The 26,274-nt window shown below is 35.2% G+C and overlaps 1 protein-coding gene and 1 non-coding gene across 2 annotated transcripts in view; one reads left to right on the top strand and one right to left on the bottom strand.

The window, feature by feature from the left end:
* The window catches only part of LOC124642277 (facilitated trehalose transporter Tret1-like), a 112,687-nt gene that overhangs the window by 30,331 nt on the left and 56,082 nt on the right, over positions 1 to 26,274 (bottom strand). Inside the window, exons 2-3 of the mRNA XM_047180630.1 lie at positions 17,833 to 18,042; positions 11,827 to 11,989 (exon numbers count right to left, since the gene is read on the bottom strand). Of these exons, the coding sequence (XP_047036586.1) occupies positions 11,827 to 11,989; positions 17,833 to 17,937 (268 nt within the window). The 5' untranslated portion in view covers positions 17,938 to 18,042. The remainder of the gene's footprint in view (positions 1 to 11,826; positions 11,990 to 17,832; positions 18,043 to 26,274) is intronic.
* Trnag-ucc lies at positions 24,493 to 24,564 on the top strand. The gene has a single exon. It is a non-coding gene; the product is annotated as a tRNA-Gly (tRNA).

The raw sequence follows: 26,274 nt of genomic DNA, 5'->3' as shown, positions 1-26,274 counted from the left end.
TTATTAGGTACATAGTTCATTCTATTAGTAGTTTTGAAAATTATTTAATTGACAAAATAGCAAGATATGTTAACGAAACCTAACACCAAGTTAGTTGACACTATTCTCACTATAATTTACAACAATACTCTACGCTGTCTATTTCTGTCAAGAATTCCAAATCCTAGTGAGAATTGAACAGAACCTCATAATAATTTCGTTTATCTAAACAATCTTGTTTATCAGACAGCCAGTCTGGTATTATTCGTGCTTAGATAACTTAACTTACCGGATACCCCAATACCCATTGCCGTAACTTCCCCTACGCTGAAGGTACGAGAGTTCATCCGCCTAGCCTTTTTCCAACTACATTGGGGTCGGCTTCTAGTACTACCGGTTGCAGCTGAGTAGCAGTGTTTTAAAAGAAGCGCCTGCCTGTCTGACCTCCTCAATCCAGTTACCCGAGCAACCCAATATCCTTTGGTAAGACTGGTTGCCAGACTTTCAGGTTTCTGACTGCCACAGATATCGGGACCTACAGTTTATCGTACTTCTTCATAATAATATCTATGTATAGGTATGTAGTGTTTATCAAGTTTATCCTTGCGAACTATTACTATCTTTTGCGATGCCCCCAAGCGTTTGGCAGACTTTTTTGCAAAGAGATTTTTGAGCATAGCGGTTCCAGTTGTTTCTTTGCTCTAAGTATTCGTGACATAGGTTTGCAGATATCCTTATCTACACTATAAACTATAAGATTATGTTCACAGCTGTAATTGACATTGACACATTTGCACACATTCCTTATTGTTTGTTAAATTCAGTTTTAGGTTCATTTTAGATTCTATTGTTTGTGTTTGAATAAGTTTTAGCAATAAATTCTGTTTCAGTTGACGCATAGTTTGGCTTCTGTGCAAACACTAATAGATTTTGATAAGGTTTATTAATTCTAAGTTCTATATCAGAGGATCAAATAATAAAATGAGTGGCGGTGATTGGTGAATGTAGTTAGTTTCTACTCAAATCTAACGCTGTTTTCCATTCCCAGCATTGGAAATTGGCTGTATTAAACCCCCGAGCCGAAGGGGGCATATAAAGCCGTACACAAATGTTACTCATTAGCAGTCGTTGTTGTAATATTGCCGGTACAGAAGCTTGAAAGGTGGATTTGAAAAACTCTGACACTTGCTTGTTAGGTGGTTTAATCAGCAGCTCACTCGATAAAAAGAAGAATTAGAACATACCCTTTTTAAATATACTTTCCTCTATACAAAAGATTATCTTTTTATATCAAATATACGATCAAAGCATTGAGCTATAGTTTCAAAACCATTGATTTAACACCAATCAATACGGGTGGTCTAAACCAAACATTTTGTCTACCTAACAACTACATAACTACCTACCTAGGTACCCAGACCAACCCAGCTCAAAATTTCAAAATCCGTCGTAATATAGCTCCATTTATGGAACTGACTTAGCTACTAGGAGTCAGATTAGCCTTGGGCCCAAAATGTCACTAACAGCCCTGTACTATATATCGTTACTAAGTATAGTTAAGTAGGTATAGGTAGTTACATTAACATGAAACCATGATTAGCATAAAGTAGCCAGCACGATTTTGAAGTTATTAGTGAACTTTAAGGCGCGATTAGGAATAGACAGATCTGAGTAAGGAATAGCCTTTTTGAAAATTTATAAAAACTCAACTCAATAATCATTTATTTGGACTTGGCTGCGAAACAACACTATTTGAATGGCAAAATAACAGAAGACCCCAGAACGCCCACCCTTCATCTTAAAAAAACTCTTGTATTAAACTAATTACGGCTAGCCGTATGTACTTCTATGGCCGCCTTTATCTCAAAAACTACTCATCTAACTTCGATTAAAATTGTACAGTTCGACGAAGTTAAAGTTATGTTCAGCATTGCTCGTGTGATTGATGTAATCAAGAGTGTACATAAAATTAACCTTTAAAAACTTTACGAGGTAGCAATACTAATTAGATATAAACATGAAACAGCAGAAAATTTTATAGCATTTCAGGAAAACATCCTTATTCTAAAAATAAATTAACTTAATGACGTTATAAACTCAGCGGGCTGGTACTCAAGTAATTACCAATCGCTGTAATTAGACTTCGAATTAAACTTCGGAAAGACCAATAAAATAGACACGTTTTGATTAAGAGACTAACCTATTAACACCACCATATATCATTGATGAAAAATCAATCGACTGTCAGAAGCCAGTAAGTCTGACAACCAGTCTTACCAAGAGGTATTGAGTTGGCCGGGTAGCTGGGTAGAGGAGTTCAGATATGCAGTCGCTCCTTGTAAAACACTGGTACTCAGCTGCATTCGGTTAGACTGGAAGCCGACCTCAACATAGTTGGGAAAAGGCTCAGGAGATGAACAAGAATTAGGTAAGATTCCATTTAGGAACTGTAGTCAAATATTATATTAGCTAGGATAAAATAGACGAAGTCTACCAATACCTCCCAACCCTAGGTTTGTGGTAAGCCCATATCTTGTATCTTGTCAAACTGATAATGCAAGATAATCGACAAAACGGTGGCTAAATTAAAGCTAAATTATTGAGACCTTGATCTAGAAAATAGGCCTTAAATGTATGTGAACGGACGGCGATAAGAAAGGTATGCAGGCAATCTCTTGAAACATGAATAATTATTTTGAAAGCTATTTGACCTAACCACGATACAACCTTATTCATGGAAAATGAAAACTACATAGTAGTACATCTGCAAGTTCTTCTATACTATACATACGAAAAAGAGGATTTTTTGCTTGTTTGTAGGTATCCTAAAGGTTTCGAAACTACTAAACCTATTTGAAAAATTCTTTCACTGTTAGAAAGCTAGACTCTTTCGGAGTGACATAGGCTATATTTTGTCCATAAACGGGCAGTAGTTCCTACAGGACGCGAGAAGACAGCCAGTTTGGAATTGATTTGTGATAGAAGTGATTAAAAATATTTACCGTATACATACATAAGTATTAAGTTTGTTTAAGGCAAATAAAACATACAATTAATTATAGGAAGTACTCTCGGATTTTCCGGCTACTTTAGGTAAATAGATACATAAAGAAATTGGAAAACATGTAGGAAATGCAGTAAAAGTTCTTGCACTTTCGTTTCAAAGTATATACAATGTAAACATACAAATAACTAGCAATTAAAAACCATGTTTACACGACGCAACTAAACACTATAATTATTTTGAAAGTGAACGTGAAAGCTCTAAGCTTTTAACACGTAATTACAAATTAAATTAAAATCTTCTTAATTAAAATAACTAAACGTCATATCTTTGGCAAGTAAATTAATCATAGAACAACCGGTTTGGATAATACTCAGACAACAGGTGAATTGATTAATTCAATTTAATCAATTTGATTAACAACGCTGCATAGATTACTAAAGTATTAGGACCTGAACTATGAATTAATTTTACGATTACAAATGGCTACTACTTATATATAGTATATAAAACCGCAGTATATAATACTGTGGTTTTTATACTTGCACTTTGCTGTGACTTCTCACGTATCTCATAATCTGCCAATGCCAACCTTTTACCAACTACTTATGTTTGGGGTCGGTTCTCAGTCTAACCGGATGCAGGAAAGTACCAGTGTTTTATAACGCTTGTTTTGCACCTACAGCGGGGTCAGTATCAGACTCTTACTGACTAAAACCCACCATGTTCCTGCTGGTGCCCATTGTGTACCATCTCCTACCACGGAGCGATCCCGCAGTCCCGGGCGGCGCGAAGAAAATAAATCTACTGCTACTAGTTTCGTTCATAATTTTGACAGTTCCGCAATCATAATCACTGGTAATTAAGTTCAGATCGGGAAACTTTATGAGCACGAATGTTTGTATGCTCGAACAACTAACTACTGAATGAATTTGGGTAGAAAATGACTTACACGCAATTGAAATCAATGAATCACAATCAATACAAAACTTAGGGTTGTCAATACAATACCTAGCATTAAGTCTCTTCAACATCTATTTATTACCTTATGGAAATATAATATAAAAAATAAGGAAATTAAAAATCTACACAATTTGAGACAAAATGTTTAGGTACTAAGGCTTAGTAATTTATTTAATCCACCTAAGTCTATAAAATTATTCTCTTTATATACGTACCTAATTATGAAACCAATACAGACAAAGTTGCGAATAGAAACTAGTCTCCAATATAATTACTAAGAAAGTACAACACATAAGTACATTCTCTGAACCACTAGGTATGTATGCTTTCTCCCATTCAAGATACAGACAATAGTAAGTATTTATCGAGCAGTAATAACATGTAGTTAACTAGCCTAGATCACGGTTATTCACTAACTAGAAAATAGAGATTTACACCTGCAACGTACAAATTCAAAACCTGTCTTGTTAACACTTTTTCAAAATCATGTAACACTTTCACACTTGAGAGTTGGGAACTCACAGACACAAAAACTTCTGAATAGATTTTGATTAATCTGCATCTGTTATATCAGAATAACATACAAGCTTCTTTATTGTATTTTGTGAAACCGTCAACAACTAGGTTTTCTTACTGACAAATGGCGAAGGAAAACATTGTCCTTTTCTGATCCAGTTATCAATCTGGACTCGTAAAATCGGAAATCGCCAATCTGTCTTGATTAAGCTTAGTGATCAATGCTCATACCTTATCTGTATAAGAAGATGGCTTTACCCAGAAGTAGGGTGAACAATATCCTGATGATAATGACAGTGAATATATATTAATGAACTTAAAAATATTGGTACCAACTCGCATTGAACAAGCGTGGTGATTAACGCTCAATCCTTCTCTGTGTGAGAGGAGGCCGCAGCCTAGTAGAACCATATATGGCTGATGATGAAATATTATTAAAGAACATAGCGATGGAGACGATTTTTTTACACTTTTTAGTTTTAGATTTATACTAGAATAGTTTAAATTTAAATTTAAAATATTTTAGATATGTAATAGGAATATAGTTCGCCAATATTTACCTTAATAATATTTGCCTGTACAGTAACCTAGCAGCTACTTCTCTCTGTAGGTACACTCGGCGCCTTTGGCAATGGTTTATGCTCGACGTGACAAATCGTTGCGCGATCGCAGCGCCAATTACCGACTACATTGAGGCGGTACAGTTGCTTGCAAAATTATTAGGACAGATTTTTAAAGAATAGGAGCGAATTTATTGTGCGTCATATTGCAAATGTAAACAGTCTAAGTATATATATCGATACTAATTTATTATAGAAGTTACTTCTATCTATCTCACTATCCGATTACAAAAATTGTTTCACTTTTCAGCTGAACTATCCCCGAGTTGCTAACATAGGCAAACTCTTTTCCGGGTAGATTAAGAATTTCCCCATATTATCTGTTTCATATTTAGTTACACGAATGACCATTTATTAATCGACATACGAATTAAAAAGTAACCCACCCAAGCAGGTCCCTATTTACTCTCAATACTGAAAATACTTTCCCAAACTCCACATGTAGCCATTAACAATTATTACCAGCACTAAAGCTTACAAACCAAACTCAAGCTTTCCACATAACCTCGCAAAACATTTGAAAAAAGAACTTCTACGAAACAAATAGTGTTGCCAACGAATAAAATTAGACTATTAGTATCAAAACTGTTTCTCACCTGGTAACATTGAACAGACTCGGTGTTAAACGTATCTCTTAAAGCGTCGAATTGCTGAAGTTTATTTATCAAACGCTGCCAATTTATTGCTATTTACTCCAACTAGAGATAGGGAGGTTAATTGAAATCGATTCAAAGTTGTGTTACGGAATCGAATAGGAAAGGTCAAATCAATCAGTTGTCGAGACTATCGTTTAAGAGGGCACTCGTAAAGCCATCGTAATAATTGAAATAGCAATTGTCATTAATTAAATAGGGATTTGAAGTAGTAGAAACAAAATAGGCGTCGAAATATCGATAACATTCAAATCAATGTTACATCACTCTAATGCCCTCAAAATGAAACCGAATTACATGTGTTGATTCACTTTACTCGATTTCAATTCGATTCCCTAATCGGTATGATATCGATTCTTTTTGTCACCGATTCCCATCTCTAGAGGCAGTACATATTGTTATACGACTGTACATTACTTCAACTTTAAATATTAGGTGCGGACAACGTAATTGTTGAGTAAAATGTGTTCTGGGCTTGTGTTCACAATGATTTAAAACACGAACTGATTTATTGTGAAAACAGTGTTTCGCGAACGTATGGTGCCACGGAGGAAGGAATGATAGCGGAGATGCCATAAGGGGGGTCAAACCCCTTCTTGTAGGTTAAGTTACGTATAGTAGACGCGAACAGTTACTAGAACTAACGAGGTGTTCGGGTTCCTTGTCAAATCAAAACAAATCATTCATGATCATGATTGATTGATTATTTTATTTTGAAAATAATGGTTCTACAGAAGACATGACAGGGCGGAGCTAGTAACTGAACGCTACTTAGGAGATTTTGCGTTATGACATCTCCGCTAGTCATTTTGTTCTCCTTGTAGGTATGGTACACACAGATTCAACGCACATGTACATATATACTTAAGTACGCATGTATGTGTGACTGTGTGTGTTCTGTGCATTGAAGGGTGGTTCGTAAATATGGGAGGTTATTGACCCGTAAAAATTATGACGTCATATAGGTCGTATTTTGCTGAAATAAGGGGCAGCTGACTGAGATCGCTTTTACCAAAATATTGACATACAAGCGGAGACCAAATTATGTTGAATATTACTTATGTAAACTACCTTTTATTAGCAGGTATTACTTTGAGTGAGACCTTAAAAAGTCTGACTCATTGACATCTAACAATTCTTAAGTATTTATTCAGTATCCAGTTCAATAACGTAAGACCCTGACTTAACTTTCCTTAATTTAATGTACTTTATAACCGAAATCGCTGATCCGCTTTGAGCAAGCCTGATGATTAAAGCTAGGTAGGTCAAGAAAGGCTGATGATGTTAATAAGACCATAAAAATCAAAACTACATAGGTAAGTAAAAGTATATCAGTTATTTTTTCGAACATAACGGCAAGCATTTTAAACGATTACTTAACTTTCAGAACAACCAAATCTCAACCAATTCAACCGATTACTGGGTACAATGACATCTGTCAAGTTGACAGCTCAAATTATGATCAATAACGTTCGCAAAATTTGGGGAAGTGAGCAAAACGGGTCAAAATTGATGGGAATTTTATTATTTATTCTGGAACGAATTGAATGAGGTTTCCGTTTGTTTATGGGTCACGGGATTCTTCCTGATATTATGTAAGTTAAGGATAATAATGTGGTGAATTTGGGTGATCCATTTTATCCTAATCCAGTATCGTTTATTTAGTGCAAGAGTAACTGTGTTTGATTTTTATATGTATTTTGTTGAAATGTATTTTATTTAATATACAGTATTTTGTCTATTTAATTGAGAAATAGAGTTAGAAATGGGCTAATTGTTTGAATTGCTTTGATACGTAGATAGATTATAAATTGGAGAAGAACTTAGGATAGTTTTTATCGGGGCAAACTTAAGCTGTCCCAATGTGAAGGATGCCACCAATTCACGATTAATATTTTTCTAAAATAATTAGGTTCCTTAACTCTGAATTCTTCTCTATATGAGAGGAGGCTTGTGCCCAGCAGTGGGACAATAAAAATGGCTGGTGATGATGAATCAGGTAACCTATGCAATTTTCATTTCACAAAGAATATGTGTGTAAATGACCAAATAGCTGCAAAGATCTTTACTTTTGAAAAAAAAAATCTCATATAATACAACTCTAAAGTTACCCCCCCATTTCTTATAACCTCCCCCCTCTCCCAAACCTATCTGTCAGAAATTCCTGACATTATCGCTAGTGGCGCTTACCGCAATGACATTCAGTCACCTAATGAAGCAACATTAGTGCAAACGACTGTTGAATGGACAATGTCATTGGTAGCTTAACTTATGACCACCATAATCGCTTGGGTGAATTTCTAAGAGAATTTTACGTTATAAAGATTGCAGTAAGTTGGTGGTAAATATTGGCCACATAGAATTGGAATGACTTTAGTTAAGAAATGGTGTCTGTTTTTGATGCTTTCTCATGTAGAGTGAGTACAGTCGAGGAAATTAGAAAGGAAGAAAAGAAAGAAAGAAAAACGATTTATTCGTGAGTACAGTCGATGACATTAGAAAGAAAGAAAGACTATTTATTCGCACACCAACTTTGAGTCTTATTTACTTAGGAAATAAACTGATAGTAAAATAAACAATCTTCAAAATAGCAAGTCATTAATAGTTAAGCCGCTCTTACACCTTCGCAATTATTTAGTTCATTACATTATACGTGAGATTTCACGAACTAAAACGAATCTATCAGACAATATTCGTTAGAGATACTCCCAAATTATGAACAATGGAAATTAGATTAATCATTAGTGCCCTCGACTGTTCTTTGAACGTGTAATATTATTAAATACATAGTAGGTAATAATAGCATTTAATAATAGCATGTTTAGTTAAATACATATTCTACATTGATATTAGTAAACGTGACTGAAAGTCCGTGAGAAGAACATGATGCCTTTCTAATCTTTGATTAGTAAAACATAATGATTAAATTGCCAGTAGCTAAGTAATTAATTAATGAAACTTTTTAATTGCTCTTTGTGTAAGTTAATCTTTATAGAATTAATTATACAAAATTAAATCGGAATACTTTGAATTAATTTGTGTAAAGTTGCTTACAAAGTTTACTAGATACTAAATCTTTATTTACACCATAAAGAAAACTTGCTTCACAGACGTTAAAACCTTCCTTATATTTACCCATACATTCTTAGTTTCTAAAAGCTTGCAAACGATCATTAGTAAAGGTTTAGCCATTTCCGAGTTTGGCCGGCGTAAACAGTCGGACATACGTTTTCGAAATAATTGTTTAAGTGTTTTGCAAATAGGGAAATGTACGCTTGTTTGTTTGTAAGACAAGTAAGTATGTTTTGTACCGTAATAATGTATGTTTATGGAGTATTTGTTTCAAGTATTTTGCAGCCAGTTCTTATCAGAATTAATTAAGCAATACTAGAATTTGTTTACAAACCAACAACTTAATTGTTTAACAGTAGGTATATGCTATATTTTCTCGGGAATAAGTTTTTGCAAACCTTATTCTGGATCATCTGCCTAGCCTTTTTCTAACTATGTTGTCGGCTTCTAGTCTAAATTGATGCAGCTGAGTACCAAAGTTTAAGATATAGCGACTGCCTATCTGACCTCCTCAACTCAGCTACTTGACAACTTCAATCTTTCTCAAAGCGATTAGCCATTGTTTAAAAGCCCCTTTAAAATGGGACCAACAAAAAATCCAATTTCTAACACTCCGTATATCGATCAACTCAATCGATTTGTGTACATTCGTAAACGAAATCGAATTAGTACTGAGTACAAGCGAGTACAAAAAGCCTAAAACCAAACAATGGTAATACCCGTAGTGTGATTGAAAAAACACTTTTGATAGCTATTCGTGACTGTACCGAGAATTCAACATTACACGGAGTAGGAAAGTACCACAGACTTTGTTTCGGATGGCACGTTAAACTGTAGGTCCCAGCTGTCATAAAACATCCTTGGCAGTCGTTACCGGTAGTCAGAAGCCAGTAAGTGTGACGCCAGTCTAACCAAGGGGTATCGGGTTGCCTGGGTAACTGGGTTGAGGAGGTCAGATAGGCAGTCGCTCCTTGTAAAGCACTGGTACTTAGCTGAATCCGTTTAGACTGGAAGCCGACCCCAACATAGTTGAGAAAAGGCTCGGGAGATGGACGGAGATGCCTGATGATTTTGGCGCGCTACTTTCATAGGCGATTTTCCGTTATGGCACCTCCGCTAGTCAGTTTGTTCTCCGTGGAACATTATTGAACGTTTTAATGGGATTTGTGCACCTTTTTTTGAAAATTGTTACCTTCAAAAATCTTTGTAAGGATGACGAATCTATCGTAGGTACTTTAAGTACACTGTTGCAAAATATCTGGGATTTGATGCGCTCAATTTTTTTGTTAATGATGGGTTTTACTAATAAATATGCTCGTAATATTTTGAGGAATTCTCAATTTAATAAACGTGCGTAAAATCTTCTTTGGCGATCACCCAAACCAGAGGAAACGCCCATGTACTATTTTATTAATTGCCAAAATACATACTTAAAGTAAAATATTGTATTTTTATTGAAATTACGCTAATTAAATGAGCACTATTTCAATTTATTACATTGGACACTGTCCCCGAAAACCCCCCTTTCACCACTTATAATTTTGTTTAATTATTTAATTGCCTTATTAAATGACATAGAAAAATTGCCAAGTTTATATAGAAACACAAGTATACCCTTATTCAGAAGCTAGTTATCCACAGAGCCCTGGATAATATAAACAATGAAAGCCACAGGCTTTAATACTAGTGCTCTATGCAGGCAACAGATTGCAATGCTACTGCACAGCGGTTGTGCTATTAGTAAATAGATATAGTATATTTTTATGTGGGAAAATAGTATGTATTTATTTTACACTAGTTTTCGCCAGCTGTTTCATATGTGTCCTGAGAGAGCCATTTTCAGTATTTGGTTTGCCAATTTTATCAAAATCTATACACAAATCTAGACTGCCATACTTTCTTCGTTGCTTTTTCGTCTTTAGTTTTAATAGGACTTGCCCATTTTTTTCTGTTTTTTGCCTAGATTGGAGGTAAGTTAAGCCACCCGATAGTTTAATTTAAAGACTGATATTTCTTTATTTAACTCAAGTTGGATCAGTGGTTTTGGCGTAAAAGCTCAATACACAGACAAAGTTACAATATTAAGTTGAGACTATTCAAGATAGTAACAGCGAAATTGATACCTACATAAATAGATTTAGATGATTACCTAAATATCTAAATAAAAACATGCTGACATCAGTAGACGAAATGCAAACAATGACCTTTTCTATATCTCATTAGCCTTAATTAATTCCTAAAACTGTCTCAAGATATGCTTTTCTGACGCACACTACCAAAAATGCGTCGCAACAATACTACAAAGTTCATGGAAACTAAGATATCCTTACAAAGACAGATTTTTATCTAATTTTATATTGTTTATGACCAGTGCTTTATTTTGCTAAATTAGGTATTTCAACTGCTGGATGAAGAGTTTTATTTTTTAATTAATAGATTGATTCGCGCGGGAGTATCAGACTCTTACTGACTAAAACCCATCATGTTCCTTCTTAAGCCCTTTATGTAACAGGGTCGAGGTAACTGTTTCAAACAATGCCGCAGCCCCTCGACTAGGAGTACCTAGTTCGTTCTTCTCCAATGTTGAATCCACCTGTTCTTTACTCACAATGTGGTCTGTACCTACTAATCGATACTTTATTTATTATGTATATATTTATAAGTGAAAAAACCTATCCGTCCTCAAACTACCTACAACATCACAAACCCCTCCACAATACCTCCCCAACCCAAAACCAGTCAGGAGAAAGGCGCAGACATACCATTAGTGTTAACCTTTCTTCCCAATGTAAATATATAAAAAAAAACTAATTGCCACACCACAAACAATGCGGCATTGCATTTTCTAAGCCGCCCGATATGGCCCAACATCTGCACAGCGAAAGACCTACTTGCCGCCAATGACAATGCCGTGTGCATGGCGAAATACTGGGCCACTAAAATATATACTCAGATTGCCATCGTCTCGCCAAGAAGAAGACCTACTAAACGGAGCTTAGAAGAAGTTAAAAGAACTTACCTAATAAACTAAGGCTAGCGATCCAGCTGGCCTGCTGATCACTGACAGTGAACCCCCCCTCGTGGAGACTGGAGTCCTGCATCGATGCTATGGCGGGTGACATGTACCCCTTGCTGAGACCCGCTGCGAACGGTCCCAGGGATACCGCGAGAGCTGCCAGGATCTGTGGAAGAGAGATGGGTTTAGTTTTAGGAGTCCCAAGTGATTGCTTTTTCAGGACTTAAATAATGCAAGACTTCTTCTTCTTTTTCTTCTTTCTTTCTTCTGCTTCTGTTTAAGTAAGTACAAAATTCTGAATCATGAGTATCCTATTCGATTAGTGTGAGGGCTAGATTTCACCGGTGTACGTTGTGCGGTACTGTGTGGCATTGTGATGCATACAAATGTTTATCTGAGTTTAGTCGGTCTAACAACTAAGTGCGCAGAACAACCTTTGCAGCTATTTTTCTCGCGATAATACGAGGTTTTCCTAGAAATGATTCCAAAGTGACCCTCCCAGAGTCTCTAGGACTTATCTCACAAAACTTATTCAAGCAGAAAGCAAACTACAAACAGCTTAACGCTTACAAACGCACGACGCCATTCGTCCTACCCATGGAGAACAAACTGACTAGCGGAGATGTCATAACGTAAAATCTCCTAAGAAAGTAGCGCGACAAAATGCGGGTGTTTGGGGGACGAGAATCGTTACTAGCTACGCCTTCATTAGAACTCTCCCATAATTTTCAAAACTAAAATATCCAATCAATGAAGGCCAATCTTTGGCAAATTGTTTTGGATTTGACAAGAAACCCATATGCCTCGTGAGTTCTAGTAACAGACGCCTCGCACGTTGACCAACAAGAAGGCGCCTGACTTACCGTCCTTATGGCATCTCCGCTATCTTTCCTTCCTCAGTGGTCCTACCTATAAGCGTTTTAAGATCATAAGCGACATTGTTTATACGTCTTTTTGACCTACTTCACATGTATTATGCAATGATCAGTCAAACAGTTATTTATTTACTATGACTCTCCTAAAGGTCACAAATGCAACTGTTACATTGCAATCAAAGTCTTGAGTTCCACTGTTGGAATTTTTTCGTGCATAAAGATTTCAGTTTTGCGTATTTTTCAATTTGTTACTGTATCCTAGAGCGACTAGACCAGATGAAATATTTGTGTGCGACACTACAGCACGATTTTAATCTGCTCCGGATAACTTAAAAGATAAGAAGAACGCAGTCCAGATATGGTTACTATCGAAACTAAACAAACTATGCATTTCCTGCCACCAAAAATTACATCTATCACTACAAATGATACAGCAATTACCAAACTTAATACCACATCAAAAAACTAAACCATTCACTAATCCAAAAGTATAATTAATTTAAATTAGATCACAAACAATTTCTTTAATAACTAACACTTATTTTGGAGACCACCTCAAAGGTAATTTCGACACTTTAAACCAGTAATATAAACTACTATAACATTAAAAGCAGACTGCAAACTTTTAGTCGGCCGATAGTTTGTTTGGGCTCATAAATCAGTATGAAGATGAATGGTAGTACGCACATTACAAAGATCAGTTATTTACCCGGTATCAGACAGACTGAAAACTTTGATTGGAATAAAGATTTTCTTTTAGAAATGATTGACAACTGAGGCAACTGTCGCCCGACTATTTAGTCTGTAGTTTGTGGTTTTTAATGGTACCCATAGATTGAATTTAATGTGCGTTTTAAAGACACCTTGCCATATAATTTGGTGTTCCCAATATCTGTGACATTTATAAGTATGAATTAGTATTAGAAATAGTTAAATTAGCTGGTTTAATGTGGACAGTAACACCGTTACGTTGTAAACAAATAACTGTGTTTGGAAATGAGTAAATACAGATTTTAGTTTTGGAAGAAAATGAGATACTAAAATTTAATTGCGAGGTTGACTTGTTTTAAAGCTTTACTAAGCTGTTTTGCTGGAACTACTTCCTGTACTAAGACAAAATAATAGTGCTTTATAATGAAGCTTTTAGAAATTGCTAGATTAGACGATTTTTGCCCACTGCAAACAAAGAGGAAGTTCTCAATTCGATATTTAGTTTTTTTCGCAGACGCTTTGACTGATTTGAATTGTATGTTTTTCTTACTTATTACCAAAAAGGACGAAGTTTTCAATTCGGATGTTTGTATTTTATATAGTTGTGAAGTCATTCCTTCGAGTCCTGGATAAAACATATTTATTATATTATCTACCCAGTAAATAAACTCTTTCTTTCCACAAATTCCTCCATTATAAGATTTATCCCGTGCATTGTAACGTACAGACATACATCAGTGTTACGGGAACATGGTCGGTACACGTACGTCGATCGATCGATTTCCGACGCCATGTGTGAATGGTGAGCTAGTGATGTTACTGCGATATATCGATATAACGAGCGATGGCGGGATGGCCGATTTTTGCAGCTGTATGTAGTTTAACTATGTATTATATAATAAATAATTTTGGAATATGTTTACTAAATGAAATGTGATGTATCCAAATGAGAAAAAAATTGCAAAACTTTTTAAACTGAAACTAAGTACCATTATAGTAGTAGTATTTAAACTTAAATTATTATAGTTACACTGAAAGTTTTATCTCGTTGAAATTGTATTTGTTTTATCGATTTTTCTTTCAATTGACATTCAAAAGTCCTATTGCTAACAGTATCCATCAAAAACTGTGTCACCAGTCATCACCTTGTTGCAACACCCTCAACCCATATTCTATTTCGGCACAAAATAATCATCGACCTCGATATACATCCCGGGACAACCCTAGTTACTCTATCAGAAAGCGTCCGCTAGACTCCTAACATTTGGCGGGGTCAATGAACGGCACACTGCCATACATTCTATCCCCCTAAAACAAACCAACATTTTCATTTAACTCAACCAAAAATGAACCCTAAAGCGACGGTACAAGACTTGTTTCGACCGAATAATGATCATGGGTGTTGACAAATTTAATTCCGCATTTCTGCCACGGGATAATGAACTTTGTTTCCAAGGAAATAAGGATGATAAATGATGTGACTTGGCAACGAAAATGATGGGCACAGTTAATGTCACTGAAATTGACGGATTGTGAAACAGAGTTCGAATGTGTATAATTTTATTAAAATTGATTATTACTTCACGAAATATTAATTTGTTTGGCTCTGGTAATTAAGTTGGTGGTTTTAATTTATGGCAGCTATTAAAGGTGGGGAATTAAATTAAATGAATTTGTAGGAAAGTTTGTTTGAGGTTAGAGATGCACCTGTGGTTTTAGGAGCGTACCTAATTTAGAAAAGTTCCGTGTTAGACGAATTCTTAGAATTACTATCCGATGCTGTAAGATAATCTCCAAATTTTAATGAAAATGTATTTGATTTTTGTGTAGGGTAACAACGTGATGGAATAAACTATACCTATTTAATGCTGACGTTTTTTTCAGTTTTGCCCAATGTTCACGTGTTGCAACTTTCTCGTCAAAAAATAACCCAAAAACTATCCATAAATGACAGCTGTCCACTCAGCAACCATGTTATTTTAGACCGACACACATAACTTTGCGCGTCAGGGCGGCGCTGCTTGTCAAGGCGAGCTGTCAGAGAGCTGTCAAATTCCATACAAATCACATTAGTTCCGTATTTCGCCACCAGCACCGTTAAGTGTGTCGAGTTTGTCCGAAAATGAGTGTTGTTATCGGAAACGAAGGAAGATCGTAAAAAGGGATGTCTCGTAAAATTCACAGTTTTTACGAGCGACTGTTTTATGTAACAGTGAGAGAAATGTGTTTATATATATATTAAACTTCATTTATTCAAGTAACAAGACTCAAATTTGTTAGTAATACAAAATTCTTACCCTATGTTAGTAGTTATATATCCTAGGAACACAATATCACACTCAACATATTATAAACCCGAGTCATCGCTGCTCAACCCCATGCGAGACTTTACAGCAATGGCTCAGGTAAGGACAGTCCAGTCTGTCTGCAATCACGGCCAACATGCTGTTGGAGCTGGCCCGCACTCTACGCACTAAGGAGGCACAACGCTTACGCATTGTAGCGAAAAAACAATTTACATTCGCCTCCGCAAACATTCCAGAGGCACTACAAAAGCGAGGTAGCCCCAACAGCACCCTGAACGCGTTGTTGAATTGGACACGGATGGAGCTGTATGTTTTTTGAGTATATCTAGCCCACAGGCTGCTCGTATAAAAAGATGTGCAATAAGCTCTGAAAAGAGTGATTTTTACTGCTCTTGAGCATTTTGCAAACCTGCGGGCCAGCATGTTCGCTCTCACCGACAACGCCCTCCGCTTCCACGTCTTCATCGTCCCTAAGATCGGGGGTAAGAACGTGCCCTAAGTATTTGAAATGGAATACCCTTTTTAATGGGTACCCATTGAGTAGCAGGTGTGGTATCAAATTATGGCTTTTACCCCTAGTCTCAAAAACCATGATTTCGCTCTTTTTAACATTGTAAGTCAAACCGTGACTCTGAGCATAATTTTCACAAATGCCTATAAGTTTTCTAAGACCGCAAGGCGATGCACTCAGCAGCGCCATGTCATCCGCATAACTGATATTGTTAAAACATACTCCGTCAATATGACAACCCACTTTGACGCTGCTGAGTTTATCAATGAGGTCATTAACGTAAAGGTTGAAAAGTGTAGGAGATGTTAAACCACCTTGACGAACCCCACATTCCAACCCATACGCATCCGACTGCACGCCTGCCCATCGTTTATGACTTTATCATTTTTAGAAGGTAAACATTTTTTCCGAATCTTTACGCCTATACTAATATTATAAAAATGAAGAGTTTATTTGTTGGTTTGCTTGAACGCTGTAGTCACAGGATGTACTGGCCCAATTTGAAAAAAAACTTTCAGTTTTATATAGAGGAAGATACTTTACGCGATATAGTTCTCAAGGGTCGGGTAAAACCGCTGAAGGAAGCTAGTTTTCTATATGGGCAAATGGGCGCCGAAAAATATCACATGCACACCTTAAATTTCCTATTTTAGCAGAAGAAGAAAATACAATAAGCCAATTTCTTATCAATGAGAACGACTCCGTTTTTAGATTCAGTAGAAACAGTCAGCCATGACAGCAAAAATAAACTTGTCGCTACATAGTTGGTTACTTACAGAAGATGAAGGTATGAAGAATAATAAATCTTTTACTTACATAAAGAAAATATTCTCAACACGTTTTCCAATAACGATAAGTTATCGCACAGGACAGTTATCGTAGAAAGACGGCTGATCGATAAATAATAATGTCAAGATTTAGAAAAACAGTGAACTTACTTCACGCGTGTGGGAACATTATTTTCTCACACGAATGACAGAATAACATGAGATATATGTTCCCAGTACATAAGTTATTATAATATTTATAATTTATGTAATATGACTTAATTAATCTCTTATATTTACTCATTTAGAGAGAGCATATTATTGCACTATAATTCCACCTTATGTTTTGACTAATAAAAACATACCTTACATAGTTAGAACCTTTTCACACTTTTTTCTCGTTCTTCTCGTCATTTTTGTACAGACATTGTCATTGTTTGCAATGTTGTTGTTGTAATACACAGTCCTTACGAATCTGGCGATGCCGCTCGGTTTATCCGCTCGGAAAATCAGACATTATGAAAAGTCTGTTACACATTACCTACCCAGGAATCGAACCCAAAACCACATATAAAAACCACACGACAGAGCGGATGGACTACACTTTTTCAAAGAAAACCCACATTTTTGTTCGCTTGTCTCAGATCCCACTTGATGCTGTGCAGTGATTATACTGCCATGTCACCGGTCGGTTACCAGAGCCCTGTTCGTTTTTAAGCAGAGTGCACCATAGCAGGTGGGGTTGTCAATGGGCAGGACAATAATTTTGGTTTACATCCCTACAACTCCATGCTTAGTAATGACGCATGTAATACTAGTGAAATATAGGTAGTACATACCTGTCTCCTATAACTGTTTCTTCCATCGTTAGACCTCATCATCATAATCCTGGTCTCAGGAGTAATGTTCGTCATTTTATCACTACGCAATCCCTTTTCACACATATGTACACTAAAAAGTACACTTTTTGTTCACTTCTTGTAAAACTGTACACTTTGTACACTGTAGGTGTCACGTAGAATGAGGTATCATTTTGCTGGTTTTTGAATCTGTAACAAAAAGAAAGATGGTGTTAGATTTGATTGTTTTTAAAACGCTGAAATATTTTTTTCATGGTTATCTCACGAGACGGTAAAAATTCATTTTTAGTAAAATATTTTTGACATAATTGCCAATATTTTCAAATTTTACAGTGAGGAATCCATTTGAAAAGTCAACACCACAGACAGGCACACATGTCAGTCAAACTTAGAAGACCTCCAATTTTTTTACCACAATGGTTAAACTATCCGCAATAACAAAATACACTTTCCATCACACACAAAAAAAAAACAACAATAACAATTCTCATTAAGACATCTTCTCATCACAGAAACCTTACAAGAACCTTTCTAATCAATCCCCTACTTTTATCAGATAACAATTACACGAGCTCTCCGATTGCCGGTTGAAACATAACTACATCATACTCAGTACTAATTGTCCATTCAAACAAAGACACATCTATATATCTATATTAACTTTCCTTCATTCTATACCCTTCGTCCTACGTGAGAGGGGAAGGGTAAAAGCGATGCTGAGAGATTAGAAGCTATTGATTGGGGACAAAAGTCAAGACAAAATCATTTCTTGAAAGAAGGCTTATTAGATTAGCACTTTTACGTCAATATTTTCCAAGACATCCAAAAACTACCTTTCACCACTTACAAGAAGTGGTGATGAACAAACTTCCCAGACAACTTCCAACACAGCTGTGTATTACAATTTTATTATTTGAATTACAACACACACGAATAACAGCCCTTTTTACTGTCTTTTTAATTATGTGAAGTCATTTTACAATTTATTGAACACCTTCACTGTGAAAACAGTCGAATAACGAATAAAAATCTCTACAACACATGAAAGGACACAAGCAAGTACTTTCAAGCTTCGAATAGTTTATGAAATGAGTAGAAAAATAGCTATTCTTTTTCACCATTCGTCAGAATTGGCGTAGTTTATCCATGATGCTGTCTTTCACGTGTAAATCTGAGTCTAGTAAACAATATTCGCGATGTGACTCAGAGTACTATCAATCTAAAGTTAAAGCTAAACAGTGACAGATCTGAATACAATGTGTAAACAGCTGTCATTCTAGCTGCAAATCAAAATCATGATCTGTTTTGTACATCTTCATGGACTATGCAAAAGTATAGTATGACTGCATGTCTTATTTCGGAACGTTTTTGTATTAATAGTGACGACTAATAAGTAGAAATCGATTCATCACAATATTATCTGCCTAGTCTTTCAAAAACTATGTATAATCATTTTAAATCAATTTGAACAATAACAGCGCAAATTAATAAATACATTTTAGGCCACAATTCAGTTTGTATTTTTCTAGACTTATTCCACGAGTAATATCCCATAAACATTTGCAAAACTGTAGCTTCTTTTTCGCTTCAGCATAGCATAGCATTTCCCCCTCACGTAGGACAGAGCTCTAACCCATACATTACATCTGTACTGAAGAGATGACGGTACTATTGATTGATCACAACTATTGTTAACAATGGCCTGCAATGACGCCCGTGCTAAGAATGTAGAAATATTTAGGATTTAGAATAAAAATATTGATTGTAATATGTATGTTAGAAAGAATAATTACAGCTGTGTCTGTGTTATGTAATTGATTGCAATGTATTTGTTTAACTTTATGTTAAACACGTGTTGATTCGAATTTTATACTGACTTTACCACTACAATTGTTACTCTTCTTCTTTGAAAAAAGTGGTTTAAGAATAGTGTTTTCTATACTTCTACGAAAATAGTAAAGAGGAAACATTTTCTTTTCTGTTTCTAACCTAAAGGCTCTGAAACTATTGAACTGATGTGTAAATTCTTTCACTGTTGGAAAACTAGACACTTCCCAAGTAACAGGCTATATCTTATCCTGGTACGGGCAGTAGTTCCAACGGAACGGATAGAGGAAGTACAAAAATGGTAGAAAATACCAACTCTCATGTTAACAAGACTCAGAATTACAATTAAATCTCCTAACAGGAAATTCAACAATAAAACATTACTGATCAGACCGACATTAATTATTTACGCAATCTAATTTACAAGTAAACGTGGAAATTAACGGAAGAACAACAAACAGTCGTCAGGATGGCCTGAAACGAACCGGAATCGGATGCTGTAAACAATTGTTGGTTTAACTAATGTGTGTACCTACACACACTTGAGACTAAATAGTTGGCCGACAGTTGACCCAATGGTTGGCAATTTACAAGATCCAAATTGTTCCTAAATTGTTGACCAATTATATTAATTCCACTGCCAATACCTACCCATGTAATTATTATATGCCTGTTAGGCAGGATATATTGATACTAGAATATATTGTTAAGATCTGTAACTTAAATATGCCCAGAATAAAGATACTATGATTTTGAGAAAAAGTGTTTTTAAGAAAATCTTGATTCCAATCAAAGTTTTCAGTCAGTCTGATACCGGCTAAATACCTGATCTTTGTAATGTGCGTGCAACCATTCATCATCATACTGATTTATGAGCCCAAACATACTATCGGCCGACTAAAAGTTTGTAGTCTGCGGATAGTTTTAATATGGGTGGTTTACTCTGATATTACGTAGGTAAGCTACACATAGATTTATTGAAGGGCAGATCAATATGGAATGTTTGGAAATCGGATTAATTGGAGTATTTTTGAAACTTGTTGTGTATGTAATCAAGGAATCAATTAAACTGTTTTGTGATTGAGATTTCTGATTTATCGAACTGCATTGAAATTAGCTAAAGTAAATGTAACATTTATAAAAAAAAAAAAAATAATTTGTTGCAAAAAACAATACTGAGAAGCCTCTGTCTGAGAGATCTTTTTGCATTAAAATTTCAGATATGTTATCAAATTCTTAATTCCATATTACCGAAATGATTTATTTTTAGACGTAACCCCGCAAACTGAAATGAGGCTAAGTATGTTATTTATCGGAACTGAAATGATTTGCAAAGAAATCTCTTGTAAAATGAAAACAACCCAAAAAACTGTTTTATTTAAGTATTTGGAGTAAATACTTATCTCCCACGAGTTTATATTTAATTTTGGCAACGACAATTTTTAGAAAAAGATTGTTATCGGGTCGACGGACTTTTTCTACAAATAGTTCGAAAAGCGAATTATAACATCTGTTTGTGCTTTTTTCTTTTCATTTTCTATTTTTCATGAAATGGATAGATCTTTTAAAATTTAATAATGTGTTTTGCAGAATATCAGGAAATATAGAATTGCTTACTGCTTGGTTGACGTAAACACTATACAATTTAAATTTATAGTTTCCATTAATAGTTTTATATAAAAAATCGTCTGCCGAGACTGTCTATATACTATTGCACGGATTTTTACGAACTATAGAGTGTAATAGAGTGATTCACATTGACGTAAGTAGCGGGCAGAAGTTACTCGTAGTCATTCATTTGAGGATCAAAAGATTTTAATTAAAATTAACTTTTCACCAACTGTATTTAAATCTAATCGGACTGGCATATCAAAATCAAAAACCTAAAAATAATAGGTAATAATAATAATAGGTACAGCAGTACATAAAAAAAGATTTTTAACACCTCAACAAACGTAGTCTCAGATATTTTTTCAGCACCTTACAAGGTTGTATAATTCTGTATATCTGCATTAATGAGGTCAATGACAAACATACAGACAGTCTACCTCCCAAGGCCTGACGTCAAACATCCGAATCCCAGTTATATGTTATACTTGCAATTTAAATAAACTGTCTGTCAGTTAGCGGATATTTAGATAAATGAAGTTTTTTTATATACATACTAGCTTTTTCTCGCGGATTCACTCACGTACCGGGACAATTACTTTCAGCAACCGGGTAAAAGGTATACCTTTTCTCAGACTTTACACAAAACTATTGGTTATCAAATTCAGACAGATCTAATTTCGCATTTATAATAGATATTAGTGGAGGTAGACAGACGACCTTATAAAGGTCGTCGGAAGACGCTGGATGCAGGTCGCCTCCAACAGGTATCTGTGGAGATCTAAGGGGGAGGCCTATGTTCAGCAGTGGACGTCCTATGGCTGAGATGATGATGATGATGGTGATGATGTTGAACAGATATTTGTTGAAGGATTTTCTTGCATATTTACAATTTCTGTGGTAATACAAGGAGAATGCCTAATATAAAACAAGTATAAAGGTGAAAAAAAAATAGGAAAATATAAGAATTTTCCTCGTTTTAAATGTATTTCTACAATCATCTGAAATTAGGGATTAAAAATAGCTTGAGTAGGTAGATATAGAAAAGAAACAGAAGTGTCAAAACAAAGTAATTATTGTGCCTGGTGAACTAGATACTTATTAAATGCGTAGTGTTGACAGTAAATTCTATTTCGGAAATCGTACGATACGCTAGTTATTTGTGACTTCTGTAGGTACGGTAAAAATAACCTAGGCTGAAGCAAAATAGTGCAAAGCGATCTAAATAGATATTGGAAACAAAACTATACTCATACCTTTTTACAGTTCGCTATACTCATATTGCAATTCTGAAGTTTTCATTAGATAGTGTTTTGTTCATATTTTTTGGATGTTGCGAACATCTCAAGCAGCCAACTTCACACAAGCAAAGCCAAGATCTGTACACACAAACAAATTGCGCCAAGATTCAAATGGGTAACTTCAGAATTACAAAGTTATTGGATGTGAACTGTGCCTAATAATAAGTAAACCTAGTAGGACTTAAAGCTTTTACTGAGAGCTCTAGTTGCTCAAATAATGACCATTATCTCTACTAACTGACATGTAAACGATGATTCAAGTAACCCCTGATTCTTTCGACCCCCGTCTCTTTACCTACTTTTATCTTCACTCGTCTATTCTTACACGCGCTAACTATCGATACATCACAACTCACGTAAGATATTAATTATCGACAACAATACATCACTAATTACGTCAGTTGATTGTCAATAAAGTAGTCAAGTACATGAATAACTTTGTACTTTATGGGCGTTCAATGTTATCTCAATATTTATGACTGGCAACTCATTACTGTATTTATTTTAATTTATATCTTTCTGTGTTCTTACGTTAATGAAGGTAGATACGTAGATATCTACGTTTGATTAACATTACGTAAACACGCAAAATATATAAAAAAAACCGGCCAAGTGCGAGTCGGACTCGTGCACGAAGGGTTCCGTAAATTACAGTTAAATCAACCTATCTCAAAAACTATAAGAGATACTTTGATCAAACCAAAAATCGTTGAAAGAGTTAATTAGCATGCATCACCTCTATTTTTTTTAGAATTTTATACCCCGTAGTTATAAAAATAGAGGGGGGGGGACATACTTTTTACGACTTTGAGAGCTGATATCTCAAAAACTGTTCACTTTAAGAAAAATGTTTTTTAGAAAACTTTATATCATTTTAAAAGACCTTTCCATTGATACCCCACACGGGTATGTACATCGAAAAAAAAAATTTCATCCCTCAGTTACATGTATGGGGGGCCCCACCCCCAATTCTTTTTTTTACTATTTAGTGTCATATTTTTGTAGCGGTTCATACAACACATATTCCCATCAAATTTCATCACTGTAGTACTTATAGTTTCCGAGTAAATCGGCTGTGACAGACGGACAGACGGACAGACGGACAGACGGACATGACGAAACTATAAGGGTTCCGTTTTTGCCATTTTGGCTACGGAACCCTAAAAAGGTTTTGAGTTTCTAGCACAGAGTCATCTGCAAATCCAAAAAAGCTGCAGCAATAATTAAAATAGATTTATGTTTTTCCTTTTACTGCAATCAATGATTATAATAAAACCCGACCCCAACATAATTGGGGAAAAAGGCTCGGAAGATGAAGATGAACGTTTATAATAATACTTATGGTAATTATGCTTCATTAGAACAAAGATAAATTGAGTCTAAACAGGTTTTGTTTTTTTTTTCTCTATGGTGTGATACCTATAGCTTAACTTGGTTATGCAACTTCATACGCATACAAGAACATACTGCATAGAAAAAACAAGGAAAATAAACAAAATTCCTAAGACCAAGTAAACGTAACAAATCAATATTGGTAACTAATAATAATCCCTACTAAAATATTATAAATGCGAAAGTAACTCTGTCTGTCTGTCTGTTCCGCTTTCACGTCTAAACCACTGAACGGATTTTAATAAAATTTGGTACAGAGATAGATTTGACCTTGAAAGGAACTTAGGATAGTTTTCATCCCGGACTTTTGAAGAGTTCTCTTGGAAACGCGATATAACTGAACTTGACACGGGCGAAGCCGCGGGGAAAGCTAGTAAGTAATAAACATAGGTTGACATTGACGTAGATACCTAAGAACAAACAAAAAACATTATTAATAACTGCTGTGTCAATAAGTAGTTGCAATAAATCTATTTGGTTTTCAGCGGCCATTTTGAAAACTTTGACACAAGCGTCGGTGGTGTAATGGTCAGCATAGTTGCCTTCCAAGCAGTTGATCCGGGTTCGATTCCCGGCCGACGCACACTTTTTTTTCTTCTATGGTAATTATATAACTTTGCCATAAAATGAAGTTTAAATATTGCTCAATGGCTATTAAAAACACGTATTTTTATTTTTGAAGCGCGAACAAACATACAGTTTTACGGAAATCATCAAAATGTGAAGAAATTTATTTCTATTTTATGTTTTGAACTGTCGGTGATTTTTTACGACGCCGTGTCGTGTGTCCGTTGTTGTACACGGTACGGGAATTTTGGAAAATTGTACTTTCGAAATAATATAAAACTTTGAAAAATAAAAGCATATCTAGATTGAGCCGTTTTATTTAAAGAATTCAGTATAAAAATCGACTTTTCTTAACGTCGAGTTGGAGTAATCGAGAAAAGACATTGAACACCGTACTTAGGTATTTAAATAAGCACTAAATATCTAAACAGAATATAGATCCCTATTTTCCGAAATAAATTAATTTAAATTGAACACTCACCCACTGTACAAAAGAGAGAAAAAAAAAACAGCTGACCACTAAGAAAAACCTTCTAAGACTGAACACCAACAATTACTATTTACTATTCCCATAGAAAACAACAAAACCATAAAACAAGTAAAACAAAATTAATATTAAAACCACAATGATACCAACTCATTGAAACTAATAATATTGATAGACACCGCTTTCCAAGACAAAAGATAATAATTCAGTTTTGCACATTCACGCCATAAATTGCTAAACAATACATCGTAAAACTTTACTTGTATTACTTTTCCTTCTCATCGTTGACTTTTATTTTCTCTTTGTATGAATGAATATGTTTTTAGAGAAAATCTGTATATGTGAGTATATCTGTAAATCTGGTTTATGGTTACAAAAACCGTTTTGACCTAAGCTTAAAAAGTCCAGGTTGCTATATAACTGTTTTGTTGTTTATCATACTGAAACTTTTAACAAACATGGGTTATGTTTAACCGTCAAAAATTATAAGATCATGAGCGTTAAAGTATTTTTTCATTAATTATACTCAACTCTTTAAGCATTCCATATGTTTACAAGTCGTACATTTTATAAGATGGACATAATATAGACTCAGTGGGGCACAGCTTAAAGATGACAGAGAATTAATTTCCATTACCCTTCCTCGTCACTCATTAGTGTCAAAAAGACATTAGAAATTACCTATCTAAACAACTGACAAACAAATTCGCTCAAAATAATCTCTAACACAAACCAGACTTACTTAATACCACTTATCGAAACCCACTCACTCTTGACGTTACACAGTGGACAAACACACAAATACTTATACATAGAGTAGGTACCCACAGACTGCCGACTAAAGTGTCGACCGATAGTTGACCCGATAGTACACAAATATTTTTTTAAAGAAAATCTTAATTCCAATCAAAGTTTTCAGTCGGTCTGATACCGGCTAAATACCTGATCTTTGTAATGTGTGTACTACCATTCATCTTCATACTGATTTATGCGCCCAAACAAACTGGGATATGGGATTGTTCGTAAGAGTTACCGCGGCCCTGACACATAGTAGGCCTAAGAAAGAACATGATGGGTTTTAGTCAGTAAGAGTCTGACACTCCCTCACGCTGCACCCACAGCAGGAGGGGTTATTTGTTGATTACGCATAAAAAAAACAGTCAGACAAACTATCGGCCGACTAAAAGTTTGCCGTGTGCTCTTAGTTAAACTTCTGTGTATATAAACTTAATTAAAAGC

The sequence above is a fragment of the Helicoverpa zea genome, chromosome 24 (genome assembly GCF_022581195.2).
Source record: "Helicoverpa zea isolate HzStark_Cry1AcR chromosome 24, ilHelZeax1.1, whole genome shotgun sequence".
Lineage (NCBI taxonomy): Eukaryota > Metazoa > Arthropoda > Insecta > Lepidoptera > Noctuidae > Helicoverpa > Helicoverpa zea.
The sequence above is the reverse complement of the archived record's forward strand: the minus strand, read 5'-3'. Positions and strand labels throughout refer to the sequence as shown.